Below are 14,118 nucleotides of genomic sequence, written 5' to 3'. Positions count from 1 at the left end.
CAGGAGGTGCAACTCCAACAGTTCCATCATGCCAGGCATGTTCAGTCTGTTTCCCCATTTTTTCCCTCCCCTATATCGTTCTCTGAGTCCCAGGATAGCAGTCCTACAGAGTGATCCTCAGCTTCTTACTTTGCCACTGAATGGTTGTAACCAATTCAGATACAGAAGGCTTGATACAAGTTGGGCAAGGTCAGATGGACTGCATTTAGAGAGCAAATCTGCTCATTTGCAAAGATCCAACAGGTAAGAAGTGAATAAAATAATCATAATCATAACATTCAGAACAACACTAGGGATAAAGACATGTTTTAAATAGCACTGCTAGACCTTTTTTTATGATCTAGACCCATAGCTGGTTTAGAAAAATGTTAAGCTTTGAAATATGCTATCACCCCCTTTCTATGGCATCAGACTAAGCTTTACTCTGCAATGGCGCAGCCTCACCTCCAGTACTTTGTGTCGTTCTGGGCACCACTGTATAAAAAGGGCATAAAACTATTAGAGAGTGTCCAAAGAGGGTTGCAGTGGTGATGAAGGGTCCAGAGGGGAAGACGTATGAGGAGCGGCTGCAGTCCCTTGGTTTGCTCAGCCCCGAGCAGAGCAGGCTGAGGGGAGGCCTCATGGCGGCCTGCAGCTCCCTCACGAGGGGAGCGGAGGGGCAGGCGCTGAGCTCTGCTCTCTGGGGACAGCGACAGGACCCGAGGGAACGGCATGGAGCTGGGACAGGGGAGGGTCAGGCTGGGGGTTAGGGAAAGGGTCTGCACCCAGAGGGTGGGCAGGCACTGGGACAGGCTGCCCAGGGCAGTGGTCACAGCACTGAGCCTGCTGGAGTTCAAGAAACATTTGGACAGTGCTCTCAGACACAGGGTTTGGTTTTCAGGTGGTCCTGTGTGGAGCCAGGAGTTGGACTCAATGGTCCTCTTAGGTCCGTTCCAACTCAGGATATTCTATGATTAAGCTCACTTTTACAGGATAGCAATCATTTGTCAAAGTTGCTTACTACTGCGACCACAGCTCATATTAGCTGTATCCATGCAAGCTACTTTGGGCACCCAAGCTAACCATCCCCTTTCCCACACAGCTATTTCTCATCTTCTTTTCAGCTCTGCTTCCCCACTTAGTGGCCGGCAACACTCAAACTTCTTCAGTATGTCTAGACAGATATCACTGCTGTGGTCCTGTTCTGACCCTGACATTTTCCGGAGCAGTAAAATGGAAGCTGTGCCCCTGTCAGGCTCCCCCTACTCCTTATAGAAAGGGAGAGAAGTGAGGCTGAACCAGTGAGCTTAGCACAGCAGCAAAATGGTATGTAGAAATCTTTCCCACCTGCCTCATACCTGAACTGGAACAGCTGTAATGTATGTAGTTATTAGCTGAAATGGCCTGTCCCTTGGCCATTTGGGTTTTAGCTGTACACCCTCTCTCTTTCTTTTGCGTTAGCAGTTTTCCTTGGTGTGCTAAGCTACCACGGAGCTGGAGGACAAAGGATAAAGCTTGCAGTTCTGGATTCAGAATAATTGAAACTTACTCAGGCTTTAAATTGGAGCTGTAATGAAACCTGTCTCTCTGCAGCCTCTCTAATGAGATTACCCAGTGCACAGAGAGCAGGCAATGAAGTGGCATGTTCCAACCAAAAGAAAGTCAATCTGAAACGCTTTCCAGAACCTGAAACGCTTTGCGTAACCTGAAACACAAAAGTGTTCACGCCTTGCAAATCAAACCCTGATGTAGATGCAAAACAGAAGAGCAGAGTGGGAAAAGTGTGTCGGTGTGTCATTTACCCCAAAATGCTAATGGAGACAGGTAATGAGGCAACGTCCCAGGAAATTTGCCCTATGCTGAGTATAAAACACCTTTAACCATAAGGAATGTTCCCTACCACTGTCTCCCAGATCTAGACCTTGTGCATGAGGTGGAAAGACTGAACCTTCTTAGACAGGAGATGGTCCCCTGGGTCTGGGTCTGCTGGGACAGGAGGAGCAGAGGGAGACACTCATGCAGACAAACACAAGGTCTGTGCCTCTCTTATCTGTCTTGGGAGCAGATAATGGCATGGGAGAGCCTGCCATGCCAGAGCCAGCTTTTAATCAGACTGAATCAAACTGAGGCCTGAACAGAAGTTCTTCTAATTTTGCTGGAAAATGGTGAATTTTGCTTTCAGACATCTGGATACAGATACTGTAAAACTGAGTTCCTTTCGTGGAAGAAAAAAATCAGTAAGAAAAGTTGTATCTATTCAATACCAGCGTGGAAGAAAAGGCACAAGACAAGCAGGATGCAACTGCTATCAGCTGCTGTTGAGAAGAGTTAACAGCCTGGTTTTCTTTCTCCTTCTCTGTAGGTATTTCAATTGCTGCTTACACGCTGGAAATGACTCTAACAGAAAATGGCATTTCCCAGGATTGCAGCCGTGCTGGGTTACACGAGAGCAGCTGCCATTGCCTCCCTGCTCCCCGAGCTGGTCGTTTCCCTGCCTCATTACACTGCACAACAGATGAGCAAAACCCATTTCAGGCCAGGCTGGGAAGGTGAGGGAAAGGGAGATGTCACTAATGGACTGATCCTCCTGCACAAAGCCAGCCTGAGCTGCAGCCCAGCCTCTTTGCCTTCCGCAGGGTAAGCCCCATGGGAACTGGGGGGCTGATGTCATGCGTACCGGGACTGGCTACTTCTGACATGAGAAATGGGCTCTTCATCCGAAAGTGATAGCAAACCATGCAGGCTGTATTCTTACTTCTGACCCTTAGCCACAGGGTCACGACAAATCACAGAGCCCTCGCTTAGGCTGTCTCCTCTGATCAGGAGGCACATCCAGAGGGAGCTGGTGCACGGGCTTTCAAACTCTTGCAGATTCAGAGAGTAGAGGTTTTAAACTCAGCGTCTGATCATCTTCCATTCATCCAGGCATTTATGCATCTCCAGACTGCTCTCCACTCACTTCACATGTCATTTGTCTGACAGCAAAGGAACACGTAATTCTGGCATTTAATTTCCATTACTTTGAGGGGAAACAGAAGGTGTTCAAAACCTCTTTATTCCAGGAGTCTCAGTGCTGCAGCTGAAAAGTACTTATATTTATAATTTATAAAGATGGGTATCTAGAGTATAGAACAATTGCTTGTAGTGTTTTTCTAGCCTTGTTATTTCTAGCAAAATACGTGAGGAAATCTTATTGCATAAAATAACAAGTCCCTCAGTGTTTATATAGCCGTAGACGCACACATTCCTCCCCGGGCTGAGAAGGGAGGAACACTTTCTTATTTCATTGTGTGCTGGTTTCAGATGAGGTGTGTTACTTTACAGCTGTGCTAGAGGTAAAGGTGGATGGTGTTATCTGAACCTAAACATCTTGCCTGGGTCCAGAAGGGTACAGGGCTCTATAGGCTGTGTTTTACGCATGTGGATGTCTGAGATTCCTTGGGGTGTCTCAAACAGCACTTGTCTCCCATATGTGACCTCAGAGTCTGACGCCTAAAATGGGCTTTGACACTTAGCTCATATGCAAATATTTGAAATTAGGTGAATAATTGTGATTAGAGAGACACTCCTGGACATTAACCTGCCAGAGCTGGATCACCCTCAATTCTTCTCTCTTCATTAACTTTGTGGGGAACCTTGAGGACCAACCTACAGTAGACATCCAACTTTGCCCTATCTGAAGTCAGGTGAGATGGATCCTCATACACAAGCTCCATCACTATTATTACTTAAGCAGTGATTTTATCTACCAAACAAAATTTCTTTAAAAATGCACTCTGACTCCTCTGAACAGTGGATTATATCTCATGGTTTCATTGCTTTGTGCACCGGAATCCTGCAATCAGTTTCTGTTGAAGCCATGAGACACTATGTGCTTTCAAGACAAGGCACATTCAGCACTTAAATAATATTTCTTAATTACAGCTATTGCCTAAACAACTAAACATTGGACCAACCACCTGTACCAACCCTGACTAGTCAAGCCTAATTTTACTGATTCATCCAGACATTTGCATCTGTGAATCTTACATGGTGAACGTACACATGAGAAATCTGGAATTTCTGACCAACGCCCTTGCTGTTCATCTGGGCTGATTAACTTTAAATGAACGAGAGACTGCTTATCAAAGTGAATGAGACAAGTCAGAACCACAACTTCATTGCAGTGAAAATAACCAATTAAAACTACCCAAAAAAGACCTGAGAACTTTTCACCAAGTATTCTGAAAAACAGAAGAAAAGGTAAAACTATGATACCACAATGCTGCCTCAAACCTCCCCTGGACTGAATCTGTGCAAGGATTCTGCTTGCTTAAAACATGTACTCCCCCATTGCATGGTACAAAGACAGGCTGAGGGTGTTGGGGTTGTTCAGCCTGGAGAAAAGAAGGCTTTGGGGAGACCTTACAGTGGCCTTCCAGTACCTAAAATGGGCTGCAGGAAAGCTGGGGAGGGACTCTTTGTCAGGAAGTGGAGTGGTGGGACGAAGAGGAATGGTTTTAAACTAAAAGGGGGTAAGTTTAGATTAGATATTAGGAGGAAATTCTTTACTCAGAGGGTGGTGAAGCCCTGGCACAGGCTGCCCAGAGAAGCTGTGGATGCCCCATCCCTGGAGGTGCTCAAGGCCAGGCTGGATGGGGCTTTGGGCAACCTGGTGTGGTGGGAGGTGTCCCTGCACATGGCAGGGGGCTGGAACTGAGTGGGCTTTAAGGTCCCTTCCAACCCAAACCACCCTGTGATTCTATGAATTCCATGATTCCTTCTATTTGTACATCTTGTGTCTCAGGGTTGTATGGAGATGACTACCTCTGATGGCTCTCCAGCTATCCTGCTCACCTCTGCTCAACATCCCATTGTCTCCTGGAGTGGTGGTTTGTTCAGGAGGAGGTGGACACAGACGGCTCCTCTCCAGCACACATCCCCACAGGACCAGTGAGGAAGCCCAAACATATCTCCACAGCATAAACTGTCAAGCATCAGAAAAGGGCTGTGCCCAGCTCTTCTGTGGTGGCTTGTCATGAGCAAAGCGAAGGCAAAGCATCCTGCCTGCCAGGAAGGATCTACAGCCACGTCCCCCCTGCACGGGGCTGGCCTGAACCACTCTGTGCAACTCAAGCCAGCCTCCTGCCACATGACACAATCCCTGCTCAGTGCCTGACCCAGCACCTGGGTCTCACAGGCAGGGAAACCTGAGAGGTCCTGCTCAGAGATCCAGCGGTGGTTGCACCTTGTACTTGAGGTGTCCCCTGCCCTGACCATCCTTCCTCCAGGTGTCCTGTCTCCTCTCCGTTTGCTGTGGGGTAGATGACCCCAATATCTTACCTGTTCTTGGGAGGTTTCAGCCAAAAACAACTCATTTTTTTTGGCTGAACCCAGCGCAATAGCTCACCTCCTCTTCCAAGAGTTGTGATGTCTTTACCCTATCTCTGTCTCTCCTGCCTTGATCAGAAACCAAACAGAAATGTGGCACATGTAGAGACACAGGGAATGCACACACTGAATGTGACACATTGCATTTGCTGTCTTTCAACACGCCAGAGGCTTCAGAGATTTTAATACTCAAGTTTTGAGCTTGCTGTCCTTTGGTTTGTAACTGGACTACGAAACACACGGACACAAGTAAGCGATGCATCCCCAGTCACCGTGCGCAGCGGTCCCAAGCTCCCCCTTCTCATCATGCTGTGTTTTCTCACTTTTATTGTTACTTATGCTTTTATTTTTACTTTGCTTGTGCTACTTACCAACTTCATCCCTGATCTTTGCAATCTCCACTCCTAAATTGTTTATTTTCACAAGGGCATTTTCTTTCTGTTTAAGGAAGAAAAGAGAGAAAAATATATATAGTCCCCAGGTATATCCCAGGTAAGCACTTTCACATGTTCATTCAGCAAAGCAGATTAGATCGATTCCTCACATTTCTTCTGAGGTGGCGGGGTGGGTAGGGGGGATTATAATGAACTCATTCATTTTTTAAATCAAGCTTAGGAGCCGCCACTCATTAGCCACAAATACCTTTGTTCTGGATGAATACACGAGCTGATGTGCACACGACAGCGCAGAATACACTAATTACTGCTACGTGTCTAAAAAGACATTTGCATTCATTCAGTCTGTGAACCATTCATTGTTGGACTGCGTGTACAAGATGGTATTAGTAGCTCTGTTAGATCTTCCATCTACTTGTGCCTGCATTTACCATAGTAATAAAAAAACCATAGCAATATGCTCATGCTATTGAATTTGCAGAGCAGATTACGGTGCTTACACCATTCAAGACATGGTGGGCATGCCCTACACATATGGACACCACTAACGGCCTGATGCTCATGCCTATTTCCACATTTACTTCTGGTATTTTATTGTCTAGAAAGGACAGGAGTTCCTTTCCTTGACCTGTCTCAAAAGAGATTGAATACTTAACAAATTAAAACATGAGCTGGACAAAGGAAAGATAAAACATAATTACATTAACAATGCTAAGGTTTTATTACCAACATGCAAGGACTTTGGCAGTAGATATCTCATGAGTTCTGTGCAAACTGACAAAGAAAAGCCTCAGGAAAATCTATAGGAGTTTGTTTTAATGCAGTAAATCCCAGCTTACTGATCCAAGAGTAAAGGCACTTGAAGTCAGAAAGCATCCTGACTCCTCTTAGGAAGAAGGCAAAGGAAACCATCCTGCTGGCCATGTCCCTGGCAATTAGGGAAACTAGATCAGGCTGCTATAAACATGTCCCAGGTTAGAAAAGACTGAGAATCTTTAAAGGGCACCACAGAAAAATCACATTCAAGAGACAAGGCAGTGTAGTAGCAAATGGAATTAAATCGACTCCTAGGAAGTAAATCTTTCAGTAATAAGCAAACAAGACCAATAATAATCTAATGAAAGTGAGAAAAAAAGTTTTAAGAGCCTAATGTTTCTCTTTATTTTTCCTGCATTTAACTTTAATGCTGTTAAAAGAAACACAGAACTGCTTTGGTTTTGGTAATACCAGGAAATTGTAATCTGGAATTCAAGGTAATCCCTTACACAGTGTCCTTTTTGGGATGATTTCTGCCAGTTCCAAGGACCTCAACTCTCCAGAAAATTTTGCTGTAAACAAAACAATCAGCAGAGCTGACCAGAGAGTCCAGGGTGCCCGAGGAGCACCTGGCTACGTGGATGCCTTTCTTACTCAGGTATGAGAAGAAGCCAGACGAGCAGCGCTGGGCTTCTCCAAGCAGCTCCATACACTGCTGACTAATGCACAGGGCATCGTGTGCCAGGACTGCAGATTCTCCAGACTGCATTAGGCTCAGAATAAAATGCAGTGGTTTTTATTATTTATTTATTTATTCCTGTAGTAAAAAAAAAAAAAAAAAAGCCACAAAGAAATAAAAAGATCCAGCTAAAAATAGCCTGGTATGTTAAAAATCGTAGCCCCTCGCACAGACTCCTAAAACAGCAGTGTTGCAGAGATAATGTTTCCCCTTTTGGAGAATATCACTGCATCTGCCCATGCGGTCTGGTTAGCTCACTGAAGTCATTTTAGGAAGTGTTCTTGACAGACTGCCAGGACGGGTGCCCTTGAAGGCATGTGCACGGGGATGTACTGCATACAGGACTTGCAGATGGGAAGCATCCACTCAGGTTACCAGCTCCCAGAATTTAAAACAATTTAGGGTAAGGGAGCCTTGTAGAAATCATTGCCAGCACCTACAGATGAGCAGAACTCAATGGGATTGTTATTACTGTATTTACATGGAGAAAACAAAAAGTAAGCTAAAACCAAAACAAAACAACAACAACAACAAAACACAGCCTAGTTAAAAAAAGTTGTTTAAATTTTGCTCCTACATAAGAAATGCTACAGACTCTTTTTTTATATATTATCTTAGATAAGGTTTGTCCTTCCCTTGAGGATGCTCTTCAGAGAGTGGAGAGTCACCATGGTGCCAGCTTTAAGATGCTGTCCCATAACTCATCCTCAAGCACGGGCGGCACCCAACTGGGACAGACACTAGGGCTATCTCAAGAGGCAAGGTGTAGTTTTGGCTAATCTTTGTATCAGCCTCATGGTTTCCTGCATGTACACTTACAAATCCTTGACATTTTCTGGTACTGTAACCTGCTTTGTCACTGCAAAGTGATCGGTTTGTACCACACGTGTTCCTGGGACCAGTGTCAATGCAACATTAATAGGCAATGAAAAAGCCTCTCCTTGTTATCATCAGTGGGACTCTGCACAGTGCCCCAGTACAGCCAGGGAAATGGGAATGCCAGTGCTTAGGAAACCAAATGTTACAGTAGAACAAAACGGGATCTGATGTGAAAAGGAAAAGCTATCGGGTCCAATGCAGAGATTCACAGGGGTCCGCTGTCAAAACATCAAATCAATAAGGAAATTCACGAGCACGCAAGGTAAAGTCTGACAAAACAAATGTGCGAGAAACAAAATTAATGGGCTATCCCATTCAATTAATCAATCTTCACTAATATCCCTCCCAAGAGAGTATTTGAAAGAGAAGGCAGAGCAGACAGGACCCTTTCTGCCCTTCCACGAGCTTTGTGCCTAACAGGCTCGGCATCTTTACAGAGCTCCAAAGTAGGAGCCGAGCCACTCAGAGCGACTGAGGGCCAAATCCAACTTAGGTTTAAAAAGTCTCACCTACCACTCTACTGAAACAGCTGTTTCCAATGGCTGAAAAGGCCACAGACACTCTCAGAAGTTTGTGCAAATATTAATTTTTTCACTGCAGCAGTTAAATGGCAGGCAAGAAAATATCGACGTGATCTGACTCAGGATTTTTTTCCCTAAAAATGTGAAAGCAAGACTGATTTTTGCACAAAGCAAAATGCTGCTTTTATTTTTGGGGTACTTTTAATGAATGATGGATTTAATTATTGCTTGGAAGACCTATGAGAAAGGTCTTCCATTGGCTGCATCCCAAGAAATGACTCTGACACTGAAATACTTTTCATAAAATAAAATCACGCTCATGATGGAGATGAAGAAAAACTTATTCCTCATATTTCACTCTATAACACAACGGTTAAGTCTTGTGTCTGGAATATGTCCCAGCTCCTCAGCCAGCAAGAAAAATAGAACAGAACAGGTAGAATGGTGTGTTTGCTCTGTGCTTAAACTAATGCTTGGTTGAATAAAAGCCTCAGTAACAACTCTTTTTCCTATCATAAGCTTTAAAGTATACAGACCTCCCAATATTTCTCCTGTGAAAGACTCAGCAATGGACTACATTTCAGCAAATAAAACCAGCACTGAAGGTGGTGCTTGTGTATTCTTGATTCAATTCAAAACTCACTGGGGACAGACTGAGCTAGGACTTCCATTGGTGCAGCATCCAAGCTGCTCCAGGAAAACTGGCAGGTAGGCAGGGAGGAGGAATTTGTCCAGTTAAGTGACAGTGGCCATAACTTAGCAGCGTAATTCAGAAGAAAACATGCAGGATTTAGGGATAGCTGAGAGAACTGGGAAAATCATTTTGTAAAGGATGCCTGAGGATGTGCAAGGTGCTGGTGCTGTCTGAATAGAGTTAAAAGGAAAGTAGCGAGGAACCCTTCAGTTGCATGGAGCCCCAATGACAGCTAGACAGGAGGACATCAGGAGATGCTAAGGAGACATCAGCAAGGTCGAGGTTTTGCTTTGGACCAGGGATAACTGTGGGATAGGGAAGCAGAACTGAGGTTTGCCTTTGAGTTTCCCCTGAAAACTGCCCGAGAGATACTAATTCATTAGAAATGCTAATTAATTAAACCTCCACATACTTTTTAACAATAGGTAAGCAATAGTAGGTCTATTTCACAAATGGCACAGATCAGGCTGGGAGGATCAGAGGATTGCCCCGACCCAGGTAGGAAGTTGACCTGCTGCTAGGAAGTTTGCACAGTATCTTGGGGTGACATCTCCAAATCAACACACTTCTCCTCCCTGCTAATTAACACACTTGCTGTGTGCTTTATTGTAGGTCCAAATATACGCACAGTATGCCCACAAACATTTCCTACTTCCCTACAGTGCCACCTAGAAAATGAACTGCATGCAGATGCTCTCTGGCACTCGTTATTAAAACTGCTCCTTCAGAATGACTTTTGTGTATCCAGCACTTTCAAAATATTAAAAAAAAAAAAAAAAGAAAAGACTGACCTGTAGGTGTTGCTTAGTCACTGCTGTGCTTTATTTAGAGTTCCCCAGGGACAGGCCGTATATTATCAATGGGAAGAAAAGCATATACATTGGGAATTCTCTTGAATCAATAAATATCTCAGATGATACTTGTAGAAGAAATAACTGGCTCACATTGAGGCTGATGTTCACTCTGATCTGCTGCCTTCCTTCCCAAAAGGGTGCTGTTTCAATCACGCCGGGTATCAGGTAATCCTCCCTCACAATTTACTTTCGTTAAAGCTTACAGGCAGAGCTGATCACCTCCATATCCCCCAGTGACTCTACTCTAACAAGTTTTATATTAAGCCATACCTTTTCCCTAACCTGGTTAACAGCATACCCCAAGCTAAACACGTTATTAGGTAAGCAGGAGACAATGTCAGCCTTTAATTAGACTGCGTATGTGAATACTTTCAAAAGCCAAACTCTAAGGAAATATACTGCACCGGGATGTGTTTCTGCCAAAATATTTTCTATTAAGCAAATTAAATGCATATGCTCATTCTCTCCGTCTTCTGTAGGCACTTAAAAGCCAGGCAAATGCCCAGAAAAATCGCCTGAAAGCTGTGTGCTGGCGTTGTGCTCCCGCACAGGCTGCTCTCCTGCTACCTGTAGCTATGCCCTTACCTCCGTGCTGGCGTTTGCTACCCGACCCGTTTGATGCCTGGGAATTTGCTTGGTTTAGCCTCATAAATAAGAAACGGAGTACGAAAACATGCACTTTTCCCCCCCTTTTCACTTCTGGATGGGATTTCCAACACGCCAGAAAGGAGGAGCAGCAGAGAGGTAAACCAGAGGCTTCAAACTCAAACTCGGCAAGTTTCTTTCCTCACTCGTGCTCCACAGGGTTACGAAAACCGGCCGAAAAGCCCCCCAAAACAAAAACCCAACCGGCGGGACCCATCCTCACCCAACCCTCCTCTCTGCGCCATCCCCCCCGAGCCTCCCCTGGGAGCGCGGGGCCAGGCGCTGCCCCCAAACCCCGCAGCCCCCTTTAGGGCGAGCATCGCCCCCTCCCCACCGACCCCTCAAGGGGAAGAAGAGGACACGGTTACCGTCCCGTCCTGGCCCCGGGAGCAAGGAAAGCCGGCGGAGCAGCAGTGGCCCATGGCGACAGGAGCCGTCCCCCGGCTTGGGGGCGATGCTCCGGCTTTGGGGGCGCCCCGGGAGCGCTGCGGGGCCCGCGGGCAGGGCCGGGGGAGGCGATTTGGGGAAGATCGGGCAAGTTGGCAGCGCTGCGGTCCGACGGGGAGCCCGGGCTCCCGGCGAAAGGCGGGTCTTCCTCATGCCGATCTCCCTCCTGCTCCGCACCCCAGCCAGACGCCCCCGGGGCTCGGCGCATCCCGCCCGGCTCTGCCTCCGCCGCCCGCGGCTCGCCTTGCTCCGTGCCCGTCCCCTGCGACCCCATATCCCCACCCCACACCCGCCCCCGAAGCAAGGACTCGTCCCTCAGGCGCTGCTTTAAATCCCGAGGACGGCCGCTGCCCGCCGGAGCTCTGCGGCGCTGCCGGGGACTGCAATGAGCGCGGGGAGTTTTGTAACGCTCAGGGGCTTATTTATTTATTTATTTATCTATATATCTATCTACTTATTTCCTCCCCCAAGGGAAAAGGTGGATATTCGCGATCGGTTGCATAAGCGGGATAGAAACACTGAGGCTGGGCAGTGATGCCCTGGAGCATGTCCAGAGCAGGGCTACGGGGCTGGTGGGGGGCCTGCAGCACAAGGCCTGTGAGGAGCAGCTGAGGGAGCTGGGGGGGTTTGGTCTGGGGAAGAGGAGGCTCAGGGGAGACCTCATTGCTTTCTGCAGGTACCTGAAAGGAAGCTGTGGGGAGCTGGGGGTCGGCCTCTGCTCACAGGTAACCAGTGACAGGACCAGAGGGAATGGCCTCAAGCTGTGCCAGGGGAGGTTCAGGTTGGCAATGAGGAGACATTTCTGCTCAGAAAGAGCAGTCAGGCACTGGGACGGGTTGCCCAGGGAGGTGGTGGAGTCACCGTCCCTGGGGGTGTTCAAGGAGAGGTTGGACGTGGTGCTTGGGGACATGGCTTAGTGGTGACATTGGTGGTAGGGGATGGTTGGACCAGGTGATCTTGGAGGTCTTGTCCAACCTTAATGATCCTATGATTCAGAGAATGAAGCAGCTCTGTCTTCTTATGGGAAGGCTGCAACGCTACCATGACTCACATCATTGCCTCGCTGGGTGGGCATTTTTTGCTTAATTTTCTTTCTACTGTGACTGGTGATACATGAAGTGATCAGGAAAATAGTAGGAACTAATAGCAAGAATGTACAGTGAAACTTTGCATTAAATCACATTTAAGTGCTCAGGTAACTTCCCAGTTTGCTTTAGTTTGTCATTCCTGCTTTTCCTTGGCTTAGCCAGGGCTTTAAATGAAGTTTCAGAACATCATGGAAAAGTAAATGTGAAAAATAAATTTTAAAACTCACTCAGTGTCCAAGATCTAATTTTCCTTTACAGCACATGGAAATTAATTTGGCTGGCTACTGAACAGCTACAGAGTAGAGGTAAAAAGAGACTTTCCATAGAGTGAAATCATTTCATCCTCACTGTAGGAACTTTTTTTTTTTTCCATGTCTGTGATTTGGATCTTTTTCAGTCTAAATCCTGACTGGAAGCCATTTAACCACCACAGCAAAACAATAGTATGTATCTTTCAAAGGGAGAGTCAAAACACCATGCTTGTCAAGCTGGATGATATTTAGGGTGAGGGTAATGGACACAAGAAGAAAAATAAAACACCGTGAAGTCCAAGGTCATAATCTTAGGCAAAATTAACAGGAATTTTGAATGGAAGATGGAGACTCATCAACTGGAAGTAACAGCAAAAGGAAAGGACTGTGTTACTTATTCAGTCATAGGATGACTGTGAACTATGTCTATGATACAGCTCTTAATAAAGGGAATATAAGCATAGGCTGTAGGAAAGAGAGAAGAGGGAAGTTTAAATGCTTTATGGAAAGCCCCAGTGAGAGGTTATCTAGGACTAAACACAGCCCTGCTCACCCAAATTTTGGGGCTATCACATCTGACCTGGGAAACATACAGCTTGTACCACGGTGGGGAGCCAAGCACACTATCTGCTTCTGCCTAAGAAAACAGTGGGAAAGCTTAAATATGATCGTTTTCTACAAATACACCATGGAGATGAACACGAGGAGATGGAGAAGTACTTTAAGGTCAAAGCACATGTACATAAGAATAAAAGGATGTGAACTTGGAAATACAGGTCTTTGAGTTACAAGAGGTTCTGAAGATGCCTTCCTTCAGGTACAGAGGAAAAGATAACTACTTTTAAGCTAAAATTTATCATTTTAGGGAAGAGATTATTGAACTTGTTTGCTTGCAATGGGAAGGGGCTGTATTTGATGACCTAGCACAAGTGAGGAGAGGTCTGTGGATAAGACAGAGACAAACAGGGCCTGGGGAAACCCGGGCTGTTAGTTAAAACCCACCTTACGTATAAGCTATTGCTCTGATTCCTCATTGGAAACAGAAATTGTGGCACTAAGGGACCTGGTTTAGTGACGGGACCTAGTAGGTCAGGCTGATAGTAGGATTTGATGATCTGGAAGGTCTTTTCCAACCTAGATGATTCTGTGATTCTATGAAAATTCAGATAAACTCCGCAAAGAGAGGTGTTCCTTGTTATCTACAGAATTAGTAATGGGGATGTTAAAATTACATTTGACAATATCAAAAAAGTAGCACTCAACAAGTTACTTAATGGGATATGTTTTACAAGGCAGTGAGTAATCCAGCACTTACTGACTTTGGTGGAAAAAAAAATGTTAGCATCTCACAGGGTAAAGCTCCTGGGTAATTAAAGCCCAAGGAGGACATCTACATTTTCTTAAATGGCCCAGGGGAGCTCCTTGCCTATAAATAACCTATTTTAATTGTAAAAAGGTCTCATGGGTATAATTTTTTTTTTTCTACACTAACAGAATCAA

General features: G+C 45.7%; 1 protein-coding gene across 4 annotated transcripts in view; it reads right to left on the bottom strand.

The window, feature by feature from the left end:
• Positions 1-14,118, bottom strand: part of MTUS2 (microtubule associated scaffold protein 2) — a 274,429-nt gene that overhangs the window by 17,393 nt on the left and 242,918 nt on the right. For 3 of the 4 annotated variants that reach the window (XR_011093125.1, XM_068672307.1, XM_068672313.1), the window contains one exon: positions 5,721-5,787. Coding sequence is in view for 3 of the 4 variants with exons in the window: in XM_068672307.1 (XP_068528408.1) it covers positions 5,721-5,787 (67 nt within the window). In the remaining variant the exon portion in view is untranslated. Of the gene's footprint in view, positions 1-5,720; positions 5,788-11,200; positions 11,394-14,118 lie in introns of those variants that run through there. The other variant, XM_068672328.1, reaches the window with a different exon arrangement.

Source organism: Anas acuta, chromosome 1 (genome assembly GCF_963932015.1).
Source record: "Anas acuta chromosome 1, bAnaAcu1.1, whole genome shotgun sequence".
Taxonomy (NCBI): Eukaryota; Metazoa; Chordata; class Aves; order Anseriformes; family Anatidae; genus Anas; species Anas acuta.
Note: the sequence above shows the minus strand (reverse complement) of the source record. Positions and strands in the feature narration are given on the sequence as shown.